This window comes from Delphinapterus leucas, chromosome 2 (genome assembly GCF_059928025.1).
Source record: "Delphinapterus leucas isolate spDelLeu-1000000601 "Yukka" chromosome 2, BTC_Dleu_Yukka2, whole genome shotgun sequence".
Lineage (NCBI taxonomy): Eukaryota > Metazoa > Chordata > Mammalia > Artiodactyla > Monodontidae > Delphinapterus > Delphinapterus leucas.
The window spans coordinates 34051952-34074533 of record NC_143130.1 but is presented as its reverse complement, the minus strand read 5'-3'; the positions used below and the strand labels follow the sequence as shown (position 1 = coordinate 34074533).

The 22582-nt window shown below is 43.6% G+C and overlaps 1 protein-coding gene and 1 non-coding gene across 13 annotated transcripts in view; one reads left to right on the top strand and one right to left on the bottom strand.

The window, feature by feature from the left end:
• TJP1 (tight junction protein 1) overlaps window positions 1-22582 on the bottom strand; it is a 255304-nt gene that overhangs the window by 5531 nt on the left and 227191 nt on the right. For 8 of the 12 annotated variants that reach the window (XM_089906654.1, XM_089906653.1, XM_089906656.1 and 5 more), the window contains 12 exons: window positions 22186-22370; window positions 21990-22085; window positions 18634-18758; window positions 17828-18038; window positions 17430-17530; window positions 13864-14214; window positions 13297-13536; window positions 11593-12456; window positions 11347-11444; window positions 9860-10087; window positions 4183-4358; window positions 681-1161 (listed from right to left, as the gene is read on the bottom strand). In XM_089906654.1, the coding sequence (XP_089762780.1) occupies window positions 681-1161; window positions 4183-4358; window positions 9860-10087; window positions 11347-11444; window positions 11593-12456; window positions 13297-13536; window positions 13864-14214; window positions 17430-17530; window positions 17828-18038; window positions 18634-18758; window positions 21990-22085; window positions 22186-22370 (3156 nt within the window). The remainder of the gene's footprint in view (window positions 1-680; window positions 1162-4182; window positions 4359-9859; window positions 10088-11346; window positions 11445-11592; window positions 12457-13296; window positions 13537-13863; window positions 14215-17429; window positions 17531-17827; window positions 18039-18633; window positions 18759-21989; window positions 22086-22185; window positions 22371-22582) is intronic. The other 4 variants (XM_022554511.3, XM_022554512.3, XM_089906657.1 and 1 more) reach the window with 2 other exon arrangements.
• On the top strand, window positions 19037-19109 carry TRNAK-CUU (transfer RNA lysine (anticodon CUU)). The gene has a single exon. It is a non-coding gene; the product is annotated as a tRNA-Lys (tRNA).

Here is a 22582-nt window from a genome sequence, read left to right as displayed (position 1 = left end):
TGAGGGGGCCGCTCCTCCACATCCCCTGGCTGTCCTGTCCTTCCGCTCGGGAGGCAGCCTGCAGGTGGCCCGCGAGTACTTTCTGCGTCAGTGGCTTAGGGAGGTTTCTGCGTGGCCAGCACGGGTCTGGTCGGTCACTGTGCAGATGAGGGAGGGGTGTAGGGAGTGTGGCTCCAGGCAGGCTGGGTTCATCTCATTTGCTCAGCCATCTGACCAAAACTATTAAGAAAGCTCTTTTTTAAACAACCATTTTGAGGTTATTACATCTTTACTTCTTTTCAAACTCACTGCTGAATCAACAGTGGATGAGGAATACAGATACTCTATTATTTCTGAGATATTCTCCAAACGTGCCGCCCCAGCTGGAGGTCAGAGGTCATGGGAAGCCAGGGCTGGTTAGGAGTCTGGCTCTGAGGTCAGAAGTCAGACCAGTGGCTGGGTCTAGGCTCTCTGAGCATGGCTGTGTGACCCTGAGTGAAATACAGTGCCTCTCAGCCTGGGTTCTTACACAATGGAGATAACGAGCACCAGCTTTAGTGCCTCTTGCAGAACCTTTAGTCATTCCAACATTTTGGACAACACCATTCAGCTTAAAGTTTGAGTTGAAATCATCAGTCAGGTTCCCAAAACTACACCCAACTCATGTGAGAGACATCACCAGGCCAAGAAAAAAATCTTACCTCACGGGCACAGCTTTAGGCCCTGTGCTGATACTGTTTACTTGATATTTAGGCTTATTATCTGCGTGGACAGAGAACGTCTCAACTCCACTGTCAAACTCCGGAGGCTGCGTGGAACTGTGTGCTTTCACCAGAGTTTTCGGAGAAGTGGGGGCTTTGGAAGACAAGTCAGGTTTATGTGCAGTTTCACTCGTCAGGAGATTGTGACTGAATTTAGGACTTTCAAACTTGCGTTCAAATGGCCGCGCAGAACTTGTATATGGTTTTGGTGTGAATCGATTGTACGCTGGAGTGATCGTTTTCTGAGTCTGTTCGGCCCCGTTAGCTGGGGCTTTATCTGGGAAACTTTTCTGGGGATAGAAAGCAGACTGGGCAGCGTCTTCTCGGTTGGCTGGTCTGTAAGCTGCTGGCTTATTCTGAGATGGAGGTGGGTCTGGTTTGGACACTAAAGAGCTCTGAAAATCCAATGACATGGAATTACCTGAAAAACACACACATATAAGTATTTCAAAAATTTCCTGAAAACAGCTACTGAATTACTATGTTGTACATCAAAACTAATATTATAAGTCAGCTATACTTCAATAAGAAAAACAATAAAGTACATTCGGTGGCTTGAACAAAAAAAGAATTACAAACCCATCTCTAACTGACTGTAATGGTTTGTGAGATGGAAAAGATGTTATAATGGGTCAAGAATAAAATCTATCCAGATGAGTAATTCATTCATGAAAGTATCAACAAGTGATTCTGTGGGAGACTGGTGACCATGTTAAACTAAGTTTTTAGGAATAAACCTTGAAACAACTTTTCATCCATACAGAAAACAAAAACCAAAACGCCCTTCCTGACACAAGTTCTAACAGTCATCTGATGTCCCTCTCATCTTAACCTGTCCTGGTGTCAGAGTCAATGACTGGGTCTGGGTCAGCAGTCTGAGGATACTCTTGACCCCTGGTGGCCGTGTGTGATGCTGAGGGGCCAGGAGGTAGCAGGGACACCTGGGACAGTGTTCATGTACCTGCTGCCTGGAGTCAGGGTCATGTGGCTGGGAGTCCTGGCCTCCAGAGACTGGCATCGGAGTGACCCCGCTCCAGTGTCCACAATAAATTAGAGACAGAATGACAAAACTGGCCATGTTAAAAAAAAAAAAAAAAATCAGTACTACAAAACTCACCATAATTAAAGTTAAAGAAGAAAAGTCACAGATTGGCAGAAGCTATGTACAACACGTGTAACTGATTTAAAAAAAATTAGGATCCAAAACCTATGAAGAATACCTATACATCCATAAGAAAGAATCAACCAATAGGAAAATAGGCAAAGACCTGAACAAGCAAAAACACAAGTGAAGACTAGACTAACCAGTAATCATACAATAAGATACTCAACATCACTGTTAATTAGGAAAATACAAAACAAAAACAAAAAACATCATTTCACATCCATTAAATTGGCAAAACTTACAAGTTTGGTAATGCCAAGCATTGGCAAAGATGTGGAATAACAGAAATTTCCATGTACAGATCTTTCTCGACTTCCCAGGGGAGGTTCAAAGTAAAAAATGTGCTTAATACACGGGACCTACCAGAATCGTAGCTCAGCCCAGTCTCCCTGAACGTGCTCAGAATACTCTCACTAGCCTACAGTTGGGCAAGATCATCTAACACAAAATATTATAATAAAGTGTTAAATATCTCATGTGATCTATTGAATACTGTCCTGTAAGTAAAAAACAGACTGGCTCTCTGGGTCCAGGACAGTTCAAAGTGTGTCAGTTATTCACCCCCGTGATGCAGCATCTGACTGGGGGCTCTTGTCACAGCCGCTGCCCAGCTTCACGAGAGATTGTATTGCTTATTGCTAACCTGAGAAAAGATCGAAATTCGAAGTAGTTTCTAGTGAATGTGCATCGCTTCTGCACCATGTAAAGTCAAACCGTCATAAGTCAGGGACCCTCTGTACCGCTGGTGGCAGTGCAAAATAGCACCAACTGAATTCTATGAAATAATTAAGGAAAAAATCTTATCAGTGCTATACAAACTCTTCCAGAAATGAGAGAAAGAGGGAACACGTCCCAGCTCTCTTTCATGAATCTAGCACAACTTTGATACCAAAACCAGACAAGGACATTATAAGGAAATTATAAACCAAAGCTCCTTGTGAACATAGTAAGATAACTTATTACAGAAACAGAATGAAGGAGACAAATCTTAGGATCATCTTAGTGCGTTTGGCCCTCTGTATCTGCGGATGCAGAGCCCATGGACACAGAGGGTCGACTGTACTACACCAGTTACACAGGGGACGTGTGTATCCGCAGATTTCAGTGTGCATGGTGGGATGGGGGTGAAGCGGTGGTGGTGGTGGGGTCCTGGGATCAGTCCCCTGCGGATACTGAGGGACAACATACATACAAGAAAAAAAGTTGACAAAATGCTTTCAGCAAACTAGGACTAGAAGGGAACATTCTAAACATAATAAAAGGCACCTACAAAAACCCCTACAGCTAACATTGTAACGGTGAAACATTCAATCCTTTCTCCCCACAATGGGGAACTAGCAAAAGATGTCTGCCACCATCATTTCAACTCAACATTTCACTATGATGTCTCAGCCAGTGCAAAAATGGCATTAAGGTTTGGAGAGTAAAAATTTAAACTTTATCGGCAGACATGATAGTGTGTAAAGAAAATCCTAACATAAAGTAATATCAAATTATACCCCTGGGGTTAGACTCCTACATAAATACTGAGGAGCACCGTTTCTAGGAGCCAAACATCACCAGGAGATGGGTGAACTGTGGTGTATCCTTTGAAAGCACCAAATGAGAAGAGAGATGTTGGGAGGGTGGAGGCAACAGTCCCTTCCAGGACGTCTAATGGCTGAGGAGCTGGGAAGGTGGCATGAGGCAGTGGCACTTAACTGGAAGGCAAAGGGAAGGATTATGGTGAAGGGGAGAGGAAGATGAAGGAAGCAGGACAGGGGGGAGAGGAGCTGGGCCAGTGGCCCGGGAAGAGAGACAGTTACTGCTCAGAGATGTGAAGGAGAAGATGTGGGTGCACACGCAGGGACGCCACCCTGAGGTGAGCGCTCTGGAGCTGATGGGATCTATCTTGATGAGCCTCCGCCACAGAACACAAATGCAAAGACGAGGTGCTCAGGGACACGTATTATGTGAAACTCTACGGCCGCCCTATATCCACATGGGAAGACGGACGTCACCATAATTTTTACGAACCACCATTCAAACATTTAGTTTTGGGCATACTGGTAAACAAAAACTACTTTCAGAAATTAAGCTATGTTAAGGAGGCAGGTTAAAATCTATTTAGCTAAAAGGCTTGTCCGATATAACTGTCATTATCATAAAAAAGAAGAGGTACTTTTAACAAAGCCCCTTATTTTTCGCTGTTCTCAGCCCAGAGGTTTCTAGCACGTACTTTTCATCTTCTAAGTGTGAGTCTATTACAGTGGTCCTGCCAACTCCTGAGCCGCCTACCTTCGCCGAGTGTCCCCTTGGTGTGTGAGTGGAGGCTGAGGGTGGTGCTGGGGCCGGGCTGGGCGGCCTGGCTGTACTGGGCGGGCGGCGGTGGAGGGGGTGGTGTGGCCTGCAGTGGGTCATAGCGCTTCTCCCCAAACGGCCTGTCCACAGCTTCAGCCTCAGCAGACGTCCCCCTGTGGAAAAATGAGGAAATGCCAACACCTGCAGACGGATCCACATTTACAAAGCAAGTTCCCCTTCTTCTAAGTATCCCTGAGGTTTTTTTTTGAGAATTTCACAGTTTACCCTTATGAGTGTGGGTACCCTACCAAAACACACAAACAAGTCCAACCAGTCACCAGCACAAGAGATGTAAAGGCAGCACAGGTATTTTAAGGATATTAGTAAAGCATCCAAAAGATGGCAACCAAAAGGCAGATGAAATTCGGGGTATACTTGTACTATTCAACACTGTGGTCTACAAAAAATATTAATGGCTGGTAGGTTTAATGAAGTCGTCCAAATATTCTGAAAAATATTTATTGACCCAAATCCTCATTAGATTCCCTTCTAGTGTCGTGCCTAAGAAGGCATGAAGCACCAGCTTCTAGTGCAGGCTAGGCACCACAGAAGGTGACGTCACGGGCCAGGGGCTGGCAAGCCCTTAGTCAAGGGCTGACAAGAAATGCTATCAGCTTCTTGGCCATACGGCCTCTGTCACAGCTATTCAAACTCTGCCCCAAAGCAGCCAAAAACAGCTTGTAAATCAAAGGGTACTTCTGTGTTCCAGTAACACTGGACATGTTTTTTACTTCAAAATTTATCCCGGATTTACCAGATCCATTTTTTGTTTAGCAATTGCCAGAGTAGCAAATACTGCTTGATTTTTAAGGCTCATTTAAATCAAATTGTGAATGTATGCTTATTTTTTCAGATTGCCAATTGTTAATATAGAACACGTAAAATTCACACAAAAGAAATCTTTAAAACAGGACCCATAATTGCAACGCTGCCCTCTGAGCTCTGCAGAGCCAAAGCTGTGCACTGGCTTTACGTGCACACGCAGTCACACAGACGCTTGGAATGTACTTTCACAGAAGACTACTGGCGCAGAGTCTACTCATGATCAGCTTTAAAGCTGCACCATTATCTCATTTTGGGTGTTTGGACTAAGCACTGAAGACGACGTTAACACCTGCAAGTGCATGTAATGCCAGTGCCACAGCGAGGGACCCTCACGTCACAGCCTCACACCAGTGCCCCGTCTTACCACATGAAGCTCCTTTCCAAGTAGTCAGAGCTAGTATAAGAGCCAAGAAATCTAGGTGATGGCAAAGCAAGCGCAACAGAAAAATTAAAGAAAACGATCAATCTAAGTTTGCAGCAAACAGAACTCAAATGTCATTTTAAAGCATCAACCAAAAAACACACATCCACCTTTTCAGCATACTTCAGTCTATAAAAGAAACCATCACTGGCTCTCATTTAGCTCGGGACACCAGCAGCCGGTGGAGACGTGGAACGCAGCTAGGCCCCGCCCGCCCACCCTCCACACACATGGGGCTCTGGTGGGCAGCGGTGTGGCTAAGCTTCACTCCTTGGCCCGCTGACCACTCCTGGTGCTGAACAAAGAAATGAAAAAGCAGTGGGTTCTAAAGAAGTGGGGGTCAGTGCTCTGTTGAAAGAAAGGGGGCTAGGCACAGAAGTCCAGAGTGAAAACACGGAAGTGATGCAGCACCACAGCTAGCACGGTACGGATACGTGATCAACACGCGCTCCTTCCGAGCCTGACGCTGAGCCCCGAGGTGGGCAGAGCTGCCACGCTGACTCCCTTCGTCTCTACCTCTCTCATCTAATAATGCCACACGCACACAAAACCACCTAACGCCAATCTTATGCTTAATTCTTGTAAGCTGAAAACCACCAACATTTATCTTGAGACCTGGAAGTCTCACGGTAGGCTGCGTCTTCAGAGGTAGATATTCCAGTGACAGAAATCCCATTAGATGCCCTGAAGGAGACAACTCAATCTCTGAGCTGCAGCACGTGCACAGACCCAGATGGAGCCTGCTCTTCTAGCCCTGGCTTGGAATCCTGGCAACTCCTAACTTGCTTTGGAGGTGATGTCAGGGCTGCTGTCTCCTCACCTCTCCAGCATCAATGTGGCTCAACAGACTGTAAGACTGGGTGACAGCTGCCTGCTTCTGGGGCACTTATCCTGTGCCATCAAAGACTTCTCCCTGCTCTAATTCCCACCATTTTTAAGGTGTGCTTTTAAGTGGAACAAAAGCACGCATTAACTGGAAGACGGTAACTTTGTTATTTCTGTATTTTACTTTAGAGAATAAGGCCTGTAGGCAATCTATTGGTGACAAACAGTAAATAGTTTTGAAATGTAAGACAAAGAGGGTCCCATATTTTAAACTATTTTCCAATTATTAAAGTTGTATTAATTGGGCAAAAGAGTAAAACAGCATTAGAAAGGGAAGGCATAGAAACAACTTCCTGCTGAGTCATCTTCTAGGACACTCGAGTCTCCTTTCCAACTCTCTAACCATTAAAAACCTATATGGGAGGGCTTCCCTGGTGGTGCAGTGGTTAAGAATCCGCCTGCCAATGCAGGGGACATGGGTTCGAGCCCTGGCCCTGGAAGATCCCACATGCTGCGGAGCAATTAAGCCTGTGAGCCACAATGACTGAGCCTGTGCTCTAGAGCCCGTGAGCCAGAACCACTGAAGCCCACGCACCTGGAGCCCATGCTCTGCAACAAGACCGCAATGAGAAGCCCACGCACCGTAACAAAGAGTAGCCCCCACTCGCCGCAAACAGAGAAAACCCGCATGCAGCAAGGAAGACCCAACGCAACCAAAAATAATTTTTTTAAAAAAGCCTTATTATATGGGAAAATGCAGCATTACTTTCATATACAAAGGAAGGAGAGGCATCCTAGTATCCATCTCAAGTTAGACTTTCTCACCCCATAACACTACCAACAGTAAACAGTAATATCAAACCGAGTCCGCAGTGAATCTACAGAGACAGACATGATCTCTTTCTCATGGGACCTCTGCCCAGCAAACACTGGTTCCTCCCAGGGCTGTGGACGTGAGGAGGAGTGCGCCGGGGCCTGTGCTGAGCCTTGGTCACTCCACATGGAATGACTGAGCCCCTCCACCGCCAAGTGCTCGGCAGTGTTCTAAGACCATGTCTGAAAGCTATACGTCATAGATATATTATTGAGTCTTCTCTCCAGAGAACAAGATTCACACAAAACCAAAAAATACCTTGTCATCTGATTCCCTAGCAAAACTTTTAATTTACTTTTTAGACCTAAATGTATCCTGTTAAGGCTGTATTCTATTTACCAAGTATGTAAAAGGATAAATAAAATCTCTCTTTAAACTGGACTCCCTTCTGAGAGGAATGAATATGTTTAAACAGCTTCAGTAAAAGTGGCGACGCCCTTCCATCTCACGGAAGGTGAGCTTCTCAGGCTCCACACCCGGCTCATCCTGGTCTGGACTCTCTCCAGATGCACTGGGCACCTCTCTAGGCTTGTGTTAGGGGAGGCTCACAACACTCGTGCAAGACTGTCTGCTTCAAGCAGAGCCCGAACTGCACCACTCACAGTTCGCAGCTGTGTTTCTCATAAACTGCTTTCTTCCGTAGACAAAGATTTAAATGGATAACAGTGGAAAAGGTTTTAAATCTTCACTTTAAATGATGTCTTAGAAGGCAAGTGGTAATTGAAAGTAGCTTTTTAGGGACTTCCCTGGTGGCGCAGTGGTTAAGAATCCGCCTGCAAATGCAGGGGACACGGGTCCGAGCCCTGGTCCGGGAAGAGCCCACATGCCACGGAGCAACTAAGCCCATGCACCACAACTACTGAGCCTGTGCTCTAGACCCTGCAATCCACAACTACTGAGCCCGCGCACCTAGAGCCTGTGCTCCGCAACAAGAGAAGCCACCGCAATGAGAAGCCGACGCACCGCAATAAAGAGTAGCCCCCGCTCGCCACAACTAGAGAGAGCTTGCGCGCAGCAACGATGACCCAATACAGCCATAAATAAATAAATTTACTTTTTTTAAGTAGGCTTTTAATATTAGAGGTTTTAAAGTATATTCTAAAAGAATTTTCACTGATTAGCAAGTGACATATGATATGTTCAGACAGTCCGAAGCATCTAATTCAGTAAAAATCTTCATGATTTTAAACTTAGGCACAAAAGTGATTTGTGGTTGCTTTTTAATGTCTCATCTTGGCTACGCAGAACTACAGTCCTAGTTATTCTCTCAAACACTAATACGGGTATCCCCAGGGAGATTATCTAGATGGGCCCTTCTCAAGAGGACTTAACAGCTTCCCTGAGCTCCGAGACCACTAGGCATTTCCCTTCCTGCCCTGCAGACTTAGGACTTGCTCAGCCTGGCCCCACAACTGTGTAAACGAATCCCTTATAATAAATCCACATCTATTTCCATTCTTGTGGGCCTGTTCTGCTCAAGTATGAACCCACCTGTGCCTGTGTGTGTTTATACTCCACTCTCAGAACCAAATTCACCATCAGTCAGGGTTCAACCAGTGGCAGAACCAGAACGGGATATGAACTCACACGGGCACATGTGGGTTTGTAGTTTGTACCCCAACAAAACACACAAGAAAGAAAAACAAAAAACCCAGTAGACAAGCAAACAGAAGGGAGCAGCACAGACAGGAAAAAGACAGCAGGAACTTGGGGTTCACTCCTAGCTCTGCCCCTGTCACGGCCCCTCGTTGGAGCTTGGGTTCCTCATGTTTACAGCTGGACCAGAAATCTCTAAAGTCTCCTCAAGCTCAAACAATAATAAATGACAAGTTTTCTCTTGACTTGGAAAAAAAATTTAAAAAACTCTTTAGTATCGTCCCTCAATGTCACTCCCCAACACAACCCTACTTTTTTTTTTTTTTTTTTTTTTCGGTACGCGGGCCTCTCACTGTTGTGGCCTCTCCCATTGCGGGGCACAGGCTCCGGACGCGCAGGCTCAGCGACCATGGCTCAGGGGCCCAGCCGCTCCATGGCATGTGGGATCTTCCCGGACCAGGGCACGAACCCGTGTCCCCTGCATCGGCAGGTGGACTCTCAACCACTGCGCCACCACGGAAGCCCTAACCCTACTTTTATTTTTAAAAAACAAACAGAAAAGAAGGACAAGAACGTGTGCACAGAAGGGAGAGACTCTTAAAAATCAGGGTCTTAACCGTTTACCCTCTCTTACCTCAAAACGCTTTGATTTCAAAATCCTTTGATTTTAACATATTTTTAATGCAAAAAATTTACATATCTGACACTAGAGTTTAAGAACAAAAAACACACATCCCAGAGCTAGATAGAACACACACTGCTGAAATGCTAAGAGCCTACAGAAGTCATGTATTACATAGCTAACTATTTTCCTTCAAAATATACTTTACTTAGGACTTCCCTGGCAGTCCAGTGGTTAGGACTCTGCACTTCCACTGCAGGGGCAAGGGTTTGATCCCTGGTCAGGGAACTAAAATCTCGCATGCCAAGCAGCAAGGCCAAAAAACAAAACAAAACAATACACACACACACACACACACACACACACACACACACACTGAAATTTGTGTGATTAACTCCACTTTATGTTTCATCTTATTTTTAAAAGGTAAGTCTTAAACAAAATAACTCACTTGGAAGAGTAACTAGAAAACTGTGGCTGACTCTGAGAATGAACCGGCTTGGTGGGCTCTGAGAGGTGGCTGGCAGGGACATGTGCAGAAGGCTTGCTCTCAAAACTTCTTCGATCAAAGTAGGAGAGCTGTTTTCGATAGTATTCTTCATCTTCCTCAGGATCATAATGATTTGACCGAACAATGTCTTCAGGCGGCTTCATTTGAGGTTTTTGCGGTTCGGGGATCCTGATAATGAATGATAAATGGAACAACTTTTGAGAAGTTAATTTGACAAATAAAATGGAATACATAAGTTTCACCTTGACCTTCTACTGACTGCTGTGATTACTCAGGATCTGGCTGAGCAGTGCAGCAGTCAAGGTGGACATTCCCAGTCCCGTGTCCTCATACATTATACTCAATGGCAACACTCTCCTGGCCCGTGAGTCCTAAACACAACCTATCTACTGAGCTTGATAGTGACCTGGTTAGAAGCAGCTCATCAGAAAAAGAAAAGTAAGCCAGACAGTGGAGGGCTTCCTCAAGTATATGCACCATCATCGTCAGCAACAATAAAAACCGAGAGCTGAAGAACTTTACAGCAGGATCAATAAATGATCCTCATATAAGGAAAGAGCTCGACATGTCCAAAGTTCCAGAGGACACAGGAAGCACATGGCGTAGAAAGTACATTATCAGCAAATTAAGGCACTGTTACATAGGCCCTAGTTAGCAAATTTCAGAAACTCCACATCAAAAATGGATAAACTTAAATACGTTTCACACCAAGAAGGGGGGCTAAGCTTTCAGTTATTACATGTTTACTCTGTGTAGAAGAGCTTATTTGCTAGTGATCCCAGCTAAAGGAGACATCACAGTAGTTTACATTTTCATGAAGAGCAACAGACATTAAATTCAGAGGAAAATGTACATGTTAGACAGTAGTTCCTCTTTATTACAAGCACAAATATAAGCGAATGAAACATATTAGGCCAAAGAACTGTATTCAAATGCAGCCCGTCAACTTAGCAGCAGCCAAATCAGGCCACAGCTAAGAGCACAGCTGGCGGGTTCCTCTCCCAGCAACTCCTGTCAGCCTCAGCTTCATCCCTCCTGGCGCTTTCTAAAGGATTAAGTTTAGTTATCTCATAGCTATCTGAGTCTGTTTCCTCACCCCTAAAAACTAACAGTTTGCATGTCCAAAAGCACTATTAAACTAAAAAACACAGTCCAAAAGTTATTAGGGCTTTAAAAACTGTACTTTAGCCATTTGTTAGAGAAATATGTGTTCGAAAGATTTGTTAACTGAAAGAATAACAAAGATGTGTTACAGAAGGTATAATAAATAAAGCTGTTTACTCTTCCTTCTAGGACCACTGTTTTAACTGCAAAAGCTGGAGGAGTTCACCTAAGGACAAAGGAGACCTCTGCCTTCCCCGCCTCCTCTCTAGTAAGAGGGCCACACTCCCAGTCAGCTGTAGGCCACAAGCCCGCAAAGCACCCACCTGTGCAGTGTTCTGTCGTGTTCAATGAGCTGATTCTGAGCAGGGGCTTTAGGACCCAGGACGGGAGCACCTGCAGGTTTAGACGTGACCTCTGGAGGCTGCAGAAAAATAAGACACACGAGCCTCAGGGAGAGATCACGAGAAAAAAGGCTTCGTTTAAGGGGGAGGGAACATTATGAAGCGTTACGCACAACAGTCACTGAATGTGCTCTGAACGTGAGGCAGGAGACACAATCACATATTTACCTTGAAACCAGAGTTATGGTTTTCATCCTTCTTGTTCTCCACTGATGCAGACCTTTTGTTTTCAAACATTTTCACTCTGGTGAGCACTGACTGTGGCTTCATCGCTGGGTCTTCCTCTTCCTCGACCAGAGCCGGGGGTGGAGGCAGTGGTTTGGTACTTGCGGGCGGCACTTCCGGCTTGTGCTGAGGCGGGACAAGGGCAGCACCGTGGAGAGGCTCGTAGTGGCCCGGGCCTGCTTTGGAGGTGAAGCCTTGGGGCGGGACCTGCTCATAACTCCGTGAGTACTGGTCAAAATACTGCTTAGGCTCGGACGCCTTGGGGCCTGTGGAGGAGTAGGGCTGCGCGTCTGGCCTGTACCTCCCGTGCACGTCAAACCCAGGAGCGGGCTGCTCTTCGTGCCGCAGGGTGGAGGTCCTGAGTGGCGGGTCATAGCGCGGTCGGCTTTCATAGGACAGAGGGGTTGGCTCCTCAAAACGTGGGAAATACCCTCGTTCTGAGGACTCCTCGGGATGCTGTCTGGAGTCCAGGTCTCGCGGGTGCTGATTATCAAAAGACGGCCGGGGCTGGTACGGCTGTTTGTCATCATAATAGGACCACTGCTCCTCATACGCAGGGATGCGGTCGTCATAGCGCAGACGATGGTCATAGTTTCGAGGAAACTGGTCCGTGTAGTTTGAGGAGTCATATCTGTAGGCAGGCTGCTCCAGGTCCCTGCTGGCCTGTCTCTCTGCGTATGGGGGCTGCGGCTCATAGCTCAGACTGGGCTCCTTGTCTAGCCTCTGCCCTGGGTGAGCAACAGCTGGCTGCTTCAAAACATGGTTCTGTCTCATCACTTCCTCAGGATAGGGATCCTTCCTATATACCTGTATAAAAAATTCACGTGTAAGGACACAGGCTTGTTTCAAATTCTAGTCTATTTTAAGACAAACTATGATTTAATATGTAAAAATGGCATGTTCTACCCTTTATTACCAGGACAGAAACAGATTAGTGGAGAAAGCCAGTTTAAGTGAAAGCTCAAATTTTACAATGCAAGTAGGGGCTTTTACTTTTCAGCATACTAAATGAAAAGTTAGTTAAAGATATTTTAACTTTTTAATTATTAAGTTTAGTAGAAAATTAATGCCACTTGATTGATTCCACTTGATTTGGACACTGAAAATAAAATCAAAAAGAAAATTTATGGACACCATAATTTATAAAACATAAAGAAGTTTAAAATGGGTCTGAACTATAGATTAAGAAATTCTGACCACCTAGAGGGTGGGATAGGGAAGGTGGGAGGGAGACGCAAGAGGGAGGGGATATGGGGATATATATATATACATATAGCTGATTCACTTTGTTATACAGCAGAAACTAATACAACGTTGTAAAGCAATTATACTCCAATAAAGATGTTTAAAAAAATAAAAATAAAAAAGAAAGAAAGAAATTCTGGAAGATTCTGAAAGCCAAACATTAAAAAAATAATAAAAATATTAAGTACCAATCCCAATTAAAAGGCCTATTTTAAAATAACCAGTATATCACTGGAAGCCATGCAAATTATAGAACCGAAATGACTTGTACGGATTTGAAAACAGTATGGTGCATAAGCCCACAGTAAAAAGCAAAAGGAACACGTAAAGGGCAAAGCAAACACGATCATGTGCTAGACTGATGGAGAGCAAGAGATGAGCGCAACACTGCAGCACAGGTACCTTTGCTGGATCTACATGCGACGACAATGATGGCTCTTGACCTCTTAGCATTATGTGAGCTGCCTCAGTGCGTGGTGCTCTTAAAGAATCAGCTCGTGGTGAGTCAGAGGTGAAAGGAGCTGGGGTGGGCTCCTCCAGTCTGACATTAGTTAAGTTTACGTTAGGGTTAACAGCAGAGGTTGATGATGCTGGGTTTGTTTCAGGCGAAAGGTAAGGGCCTGGAGATGAGGCTTCTGCTTTCTGTGAAGTGTTTAAAATATTTTAAATATAGTGTTTCTGTTTACTGCTAACTTCCCACTTCCATTTATAGTGGTTGATAGACATACATTTTAAGTGTGCTGAATAACAAAACTATGACCTCATGTCCTGAATTTTTTAAATTTCAGTATACTGCTGTCTAAGATAAACACACAAAGTTTAGAATTAAGTCCTTGGTATTCTCAAGTTGAAATTAAAGATTAATTCTTAAATCTGGAGAAAGGACAATATATTTTTTAATTCAATCACCATATCCTAGACTTTAACAATGCACCTCTAACTGCAAAACGTTGAATGCTTGCTGCTTACCTGTTGAGAGGCTGTCTTAAGTCCAGGGGAGTCTATTCTATGAACTGGCTGTGGCTGCGCTTGTGGTGAGTAAGTAGGATATGTCTGGTGGTCATGATGCATTCCAGAGGAGTCCTCTCTGACAGGCTCAGAGGACCGTGTAATGGCAGACTCCGGGGGAGTCCCCACCTCATCATTAAGAGTCTCATCTAGTTCTTGATCAGTGTAGGCCCCGCCTTCTGTATCTGTATCTTCATAGTCAGAAGTATGTCTACTGTCCGTGCTATACATTGAGTATTCACTACCTGGGGCTGACAGGTAGGACAGACGATCATCATGCAAATCAAGGTCATCACTTGTAGCACCATCCGCCTGGGTCAAATAGAAGTAAATTAAAAATTTATTCAGTAGTTCTTTAAGAGATGGCCTTTATTTTACAAGGGAGACTGAAAAGGATACTTTTCTTTGGAGAAATCACATCTGTTTCTTGAAACTTCTGGTGAGGAAAGGTCAAGAAGATAGTACAAGCACACATGCAGACACACAGAGCATCCTTTGAGATCTGAAGGGCTTGGATGAGTGGAACATCGGCTGGCCGGCCATGACAAAGCCCCAGAAGACAGCGAAGGAGCCCTGGCCCCACTCTGATTTTGAAACCTAGTCAGTCACTAGCTTGTCAGCCCAGAGGAGGGTGAAGAGGGAGAGTGCTGCCAGACCAAGCTCACAGAAACAAAGACACAGTGACTGACAGAACAGCGCACGTGAGAATAACCAGGCAAATAAACGCCACAGTTCAAGCTGAACAAGAGCTTATGTATATATAAAATCTATATATTAAGAAAACAGCTTCTTAAAAAAGTTGGTATTTGGCCCTAGAGCTTTATAAAACACAACGGAAAAGCATCATCTAAGTGCTGGTTGCCTAATTAAACTAAGAACTTTTAAAAATTATTCTTCACAGATGGATGCAGAGAGGGAAATGTAGTTATGACTCTCTTTTACAGACAATTAAGAGCTGAGTTAGCCTTCAGTCTGCACTGATTATCTTCTGAGCAGACCAGAAAGAACAGAAGTATTTGAGGGAAAGGGAAGTACAGTGCTGCAGTCAACAGGCTGTCATGGATACTAATTTGAAGCTAGTGCCCGTATTACACACAACAGTCCTGGAAGACCCTGCCTGGATCCTGCGCCCAGAGAGGCACGAGAGCTGGAGGATCAAGAACCCAGAATTCTGACGGCATGGACTGAAGGATAAACAAGGCTCGAGCCGCCTGAATGGTGCTTCCCCCACAGTCCCAATCCTGGCTCTGCAACAGCCTGACCCTGAGCCCTCCCTTAATGGGAAAGACCAGCCTTCCGTGACTCTGGCTTTCAACAGATCACCTGCCTGGTTTGGAGAGTGAGCGCACTAGGGCTATGCTCTATGTGCCGGCAGAGTCTCTCCCACTGAAATCTCAATGGCTTGAAACCTTCTTGCTATCTACTTTGATCTCTGACTCGCGGGGTCTGGAAGACTATAACCCAGGAGCCAGCCAGGGAAGTATTTAAGGCCCTGGGGAAGAACAACTCAACTCACTAATCTGCTCAGCTTTTGCAGTGGTATGAAATGCAGAAGTGAGCAAGAACCAGGAGTGCTCTGAACCAGAAATGACATATGCTTACATGTTAAGAAAGCCTCCGGATGATTTTTCTTGGTTTAATAGGGAACACACAAGCCTGTAACAGAAATTGCAAAAAGGAACTCTTCCTAGCAATCAGATCAAAGTAGTTAGCTCAGGAGAGTCGATGTGAAATGAAGTGGTTTTAGTTTAAGAATCTATTTGGAGAAAATACACTTGAATGGAAGGGGGGCATAAATCAAATTTGATTTAAATTTTAACACTTCTTCTGATTTACAAAATGCATCAATCTATTCTAATAGTAAATGACCTATTAGACCTATTAATAAAGTCAATAAAATTAATTGAGATGACCTATTTTCCTCACACAAAAAGCTGGGAGAGCTAGACCTTCATTTTAAAATCCAAGCAAAGAAAGGAAGCACACAATAGTATCAAAGAAATCACAGAAAATTAAGATTTGTGGATTTAAAAAACCTCTCAGATAGGTAGACATGTATACCTTGTGCATTTATAAACTAATATTACTTCAAAAATCACCAGTGATACCGCAAAAAAAAAAAAAAAAAAGGAAAAAGAAAAATCACCAGTGAAAGCTATTAACATTCTATCTGACCAAGGCTGCTGGCAGAACTGTGTTGTCATAGAAGATTAGTATGGAGAGGACGGTAATCCTTTTAATCAAATGCCACAAGAGTTAAGAATGAGTAACAGTGTGTCGTATAAAGTGGTGTAGTGAGTTTATTCTACCTGCCTCTGTCTATAAAGCGTCCCAGCTGATATGTCAGTTGCTCAAAGCGGTCTCCGGATCTCATGTGTACAGTCCACCGCCCAGAGTGGTACTGAGGAGAGAAGGCATGGTTCTGACACAGGACCACAGGTGGGAGCAGGAGACACTACCTCTAGATGTCAGCATTTCAACATCTCTTCTTGGCAGAGGTTGTGTTTTCTGGGTAAGGGGCACGGGGGTCCTAAGCATGCAGCATGCACTGCCACAGCACCTGGGGCCATAGCCAGGCAGAGGGAAGTAGGGGCCATGCAGGGGCAAAACACAACAAAAACCAAGCCGACAAGGAAATACAAAAAAACAAAATAAGAGAACAGATATTCTCAATCTTCCCTAGCAACTAAAATATATTAATATTGTGTTGATCTGAAGGTAAAAGACATTTAAAACAAAAGATTCTTTTAACTGTATACTTTGAGAAAATTATTATCTCTCCCAACAAAATAAACAGGACTTTCCCATCAAGAACTGCTAAAAGACCAGAAAGACTTAACAACAGAAAGTAGTTATTTTAATCTTTATAAAATCAAAATTCAAAGCCAAAAGGATGTATTGCTTTGTCTAACATTTTCAGTACGTTTTAAGAATGTTAACAGGTGCTGAGTGAAAAAAAAATTCCTTAGGTAAGGATTTAGGGAAATGCTTAAAGTAGCAAAGTAAGTCCTTTACTTCAGATCTCTCAGAGCCATCACCACGCTGGTGGGTACTGTGCTGCTCCAGGGCGCTTGGTTTGCAGCACGGTGGTCCCCAACCATTCCTTGCCTTCAGAGTGCCTTTTCTTCAGGGCCAGTCCTGGATCTCACATGCTGAGCACAGCACTTTGGGGACCACTCATCTAGCCCACCCATTCCCCTTGTTTCCAGAGGAAGAAACAGAAGCCAGGTTCAAAGTCATTCCTCAGTCAGACAGAGGCAGAGTCAGAACTCAACCCTGCTCTTTTAAGTTACCCTCTGAGAATTCTCTGAGAATACCACTGAATGGTAATTCAGTGGGGAGAGAAACTTCAGAATCTTCTACTATCAAAAACAACTTTCATAACCCTTACAAATTATAAAAACCTAAAAGCTAATGCCCCAAATTACTTTAATAAGTTGATCCAATTAGAAAACAATGGTGGCTCAAAGGCTTCTCTGATTAGTTATATAATTTATCAAATGGGTTAAAAACAGGAAATTTCTTACCTTTCCCTCAGAAACCCACACCAACTGGTTCTGTTGTTGCTGAATTGCTTCTTTCAATGCACCATACCAACCATCATTCATTGAATTTAAATTAATTGTAGCTGCAAACAGATAACATTGTTCTATGATTACAACACGGCAAAAGTCAGAATTCACTCAACCACTGCTTAGAGTTCAGTCACCACTACTGAGTTATCTGACAGATGGTATTGAGGACACACCTCTGGAAATGTCTGTTTTGGCACTGAACCATTTCTTTCAATCAACAGCAGCCATTAACACAACAACAAGCATAACAGGCAAAGGTTATATGAGTTTTAATATTTGAACAACACATTTTTGCCCACATATTGTTGCACAGACACTGTAAGCTGAAAGAAGGCCTTTAATATACTCACTTGTAAAAAGATGGTGATTATTTTTACGAAGTTTATGAGACCGCTCATATAATTTCCTGGCGCTTTTCCTAGATTCTGGACATAACCTCATCCTCATTGTTTTCACACCTTGCTTAGAATCAGGGTTAAGGAACACTACAATTGGATACCACTGGGCGTAATTCAGACGATCAACTGCATTTGGTGTTACATCCAATAAAGCATGTTTATCCTGAAGACACAAGAAAAAAATAAACAAGGACGCAAGACACGGTAACTAAGAAGCATCACCTTCAGAAAGTCACAGCTGAGACTACATTCCAATGGGAATGGACGTTTAACTGTGCTCCAAAATGTCTCAGGAGCACATATTAGAAAAAGGTGTACTCAGAAGTTAATGCAATATAATTTCTAGTCCAATTTAAAAAAGTTTTAACTAGCTCACTTTTAAGATAGCCCAAATACTTGCAAGCAGAGAGTGAAAATAAGTGTAACAATTTAATGTTCCTGATATGGCCTTGTGAGGAGCAACACATTCCTAACATATAAATATCAAAGTGCAACCTGAATTGTCCTGATGCGGTATCAAGTCTATCGACATATGTGAACACTGTATACTCTTTTGTGGTAATGAAAGCTCATCTTTTCAGGCACGTACTACCGTTCCATTGAAAGTGATTATTATAATGTCTCGGTAATTTACTTACGGTATACCAGTAATAACTTTAGAAAAACTACCTTCTACTTTCAGTTTAACCAAACCCATCCCACTGAGAAACACAAAATTCACAGCTTACAATGAAACGGGTCAATTTCTAATAACTTACTTGATCTATTATTTGCTTTATTGTATGAAGGCGAATAATGCCAGAGCTCCGTTGGTCAGTTCCAGCATCTCGAGGTTCACTTTCTAGTCGTGCAGTCAGGACAAAAACAAAACACCAAATTTCCACTGGTTAGGTCAGTTTCTCAACTGCTGGGCATAATGACACGCTGGGCTCCATGACGTGTAGTTGTGGGGGCTTCCCGTGCACCACGGCCTATTGAGCAGCATTTCTGGCCTCCACCCACTGGATGTCAGTAGCAGCCCCCCACCTCCCTTTTGCTCCCACGGCGACAAACAGAACTGTGGCCAAATGTCGTCTCTGGGGCAGACCCACCCTGGCTGAGAACGCCGGGTTACATCAATGCTTCCAACACTGCTGGGATCAGACGGCAAGGGGGAGAACTTCCCTGGTGGTCCAGTGGCTAAGACTCTGTGCTCTTGATGCAGGGGGCCCAGGTTCAATCCCTGGTCAGGGAACTAGATCCCACATGCATGACGCAACTAGGAGCCCACATGCCCCAACTAAAGATCCTACATGTCACAATGAAGATTCTGCATGCCACAACTAAGACCCAGCACAGCTAAATGAATAAGTAGGTAGGTAGGTAAGTAGTTTTTTTTTTTTTTTAAAGGCAAGTGGGCCACTCACCCGGCTGCAAAATTCAAGGGGGTGCCCCCAAACCTCAGAAGTCCAATAACATTTGGATGCAATATGTTCACAAAAGCAAAATAAATACTTCAAAATGAACATTTTAAATAGAATCAGTAAGTGGAGGGACTTCCCTGATGGTCCAGCGGTTAAGAATCCGCCCTGCAATGTAGGGGGCGTGGGTTCAATCCCTGGTTGGGGAACTAAGATCCCACATGCCACGGGGCAACTAAGCCTGCGTGCTCTAGAGCCTGCATGCCCCAACTAGAGAGAAGCCGGCATGCCACAACGAAAAGCTCGCGTGATGCAACTAAAACCCAATGCGGCCTAATTAATTAATTATTTAAAAGAAAAGAATCAGTAAGTGGAACGTGAGCAAAAATTATTTAGGACTGTCACTTGGTCAAGAGAAACAGCCAAATATGGCAATTCTCTCAATTGAAAATAAGCTTAAAAAAAATGTAGATTTACAAAATAATATTGATAAATTTGCTTCCATTAAAACCAGGAAGGTAAAATTATAAATTATGTGTTTGGTCTAAATAAAATATTTAAATTTAAAATAATGTCAGTTTTAATACACATGTCTTCAAAATTTTTCCAACTATTTTCATGTTCTGGAAAAAATAGCCATTAAAAAATATATATATAATATATATATAGAAACATGTATATAGGGATTTCCCTTTTTCTTTTGCTCCAGTGTGGCCTGGCATGGCACTGTCTGCAAACCTTTTTCACATTGTGGCATGTGAGTAGCAATGGTTCTGTCTGTATGGCACACAGATACCCTGAGGAGGCCTCCCCTCAGCGGGGCCCGCCCGGCCGCAGACGGCTGCTCAATACCCGGGCAGGCCCACACTCAGCAGCAACAACTACAGCAGACTGGCTGGGGAGTCCTGGGTTAGGGACCTCTTTTCACAACAGCAGAAGGGGACTTGGGAGCAGAGAAGGCTGTAACTTGTGACTATGACACAGCCTGTGCTTTCACACTGGCAACCTGTGCCTCCCTCCTGGCGCAGAACACGCCAAGGCAGCTTGGGCTGATTTCTAACCACGCGTCTCAGAGGTCCAATGACATGAAGGCTTTCACCGAAAAGGCACAGCGATGTCTGAGACTCTGGTCACAGGAAAGCTCAGAAGTTAGAGCTCTGGTTGTTCAGATCAGACAAAGACAGAGACATGGAAGTTCAGAGGTCAGGCTGAGGGGACAAGGGGACGATCTGGGAGAACAAGGCCATCGCGAGACAGCAGGGCCAATCTCCAATCTGGTGGACACAGGAGAACGACGGAGGGAGATCAACTGGGAGGTTCTGGGTGGAGAAAATGCTACTAGTCTCTAAACTCAAAAAACTCTCGTTAGATTCAAATAGGATACATAACTAAGCGATCTGAATCCCTTTCGTAAGAGTCTGGTTGTAGAGTAAACCCAATTAATCAACCCATTAGTCCTTAAGACAGAGCTTTCTAAGTCTTCACACTTGCTTTTCCTAAATTTAAAAGCCCTAAGTTTGGTTACAGGTGGTATCTATACGTATCAACTTCTTCAGGCAAAATGTCATCTATAAGCAATGACCAAAAAAAGATCTCTTCTGAAAAGACTAACAAACTGAGTGATGAATCAGAAATGAACATTTTCTAAATTGCTCAAATTTTACTATCATTTGTCTGCAAATCTTCTGAGTTTCAGAAAATATCCTCATTCAACTTCACCAGCAACCAAATGAAAAGCAATATATATAATATTAAATCAGCACTTGGGAGTTTATAGTGCCAGCAGGAACAACAGCTGCACAACCCTCTGGAAGCAGCCAAAGCTACACAGCAGCAGCCAGGAGTGCTCGTGTCTTGGGTCATTCCTTCCTATCTCTGGTAATTCTGTCTAAGAAATTCAGCATATATATGGAAAAAGCTGTATTCTTGAGTATTTAAATCCTTTGCGGAACAAATGCAAAGCATAATATGGACAGACAAAGCAAACAAAATATGGACAGATTTCTGCACCCTTTGTATTAGTAAAATATAAATTTGAAACGGACTATACAAATAACTTAAAGCAAGCCTAAGTGATCATAACTAAGTCTGAGTATTTAAACTACCATAATAGCTAAAATAATGAAACAATGAAAGAATCTGCAAGCAAAATCTGTAAGGCATTTAAAGCACTACTTCCTCGATATTTATATTTAATACTAACCTACTATATATGTCTGCAATAAGCAATAGCATGAATCATGCTTTTATTACTCTTCTGACATATCTGAGTATTTGTTTGCTTAATGACTGAAAGCACTGGGCTGGAGCCAGAAAGAGCTGGGTTCAGAGCCAAGTGTGTGACTCATTAGCTGGGTGTCATCATGACACCCAAACTAAATAGGCGGGGCGGTAGTCTCCGTCACAACCACCCTACAGCTCAACTTGCCCAGCTTCAGCTGGACATTCTGACACCCGCCCCATGGGATACTGTCAGGATTAAACAAGACTGTGTGCTAAGAGATTCTCATAAATGGTGATTCTTTTTCTTATGAAAGGGAACTGGCAGAGCACAGACACAGTCACTCAGGTTTCCCTCATGGGGTCAATTGCAAATGTTCACTTACAAAAAGTGTTATTTCTATTAAGTGAACGGATCAGACCCAGCCTTTAGAGAAGTAATTAGTAAAGAAACACGCTCAATCTCATCTGAAGTCCGTATGGAGACTACTTACTTGCAATCTGATAAATATCTGGTTCTTCTCTGGCCAGCTTTTCTCTGGCAACATCAGCTATTGGTCCAAAGATGGTTACAGGCCTCAGAAATCCAGCTGGGGAGATTCAAATGAAAAATAGCACAGTTTATACTTCTTCTTTCTTAGGCAAACTGACATTAAAAGGTATTAGGTTCGTCTGTAGAAAACAGACTACCTTCTCGAAGAACAACTCTCTCATATGCTGGGAACTTTGTCTGAACCGGCTGGGCTGACAAATCTTCTCTGCTCTTGCGCAGATTTCTCTTGGAGCTACGCAGACCTCGGAATCTCCAGAAGTCGGCGCGGTCTCCTCCTGCCGTCTTTGGAAGTGTGTACTGTACACTGGCTAACTGCTCAGCTCTGGACAAGAAAAGACAAAAATAAGGGTATTTTAAAAACAAAATGGAGAAAGACTTATAGTGAAACAAAATGTCAAAACACTGGATAGAACTTCACATGCAGTTTAAATCTTAATGGTTAAACTAAAATAAAGGCGTTTATACAACTAAGTCAGTTTTAGATATGGTAAATGCAGTGAAAATTAATTCTTTACGTTACCAAAATATCCCACT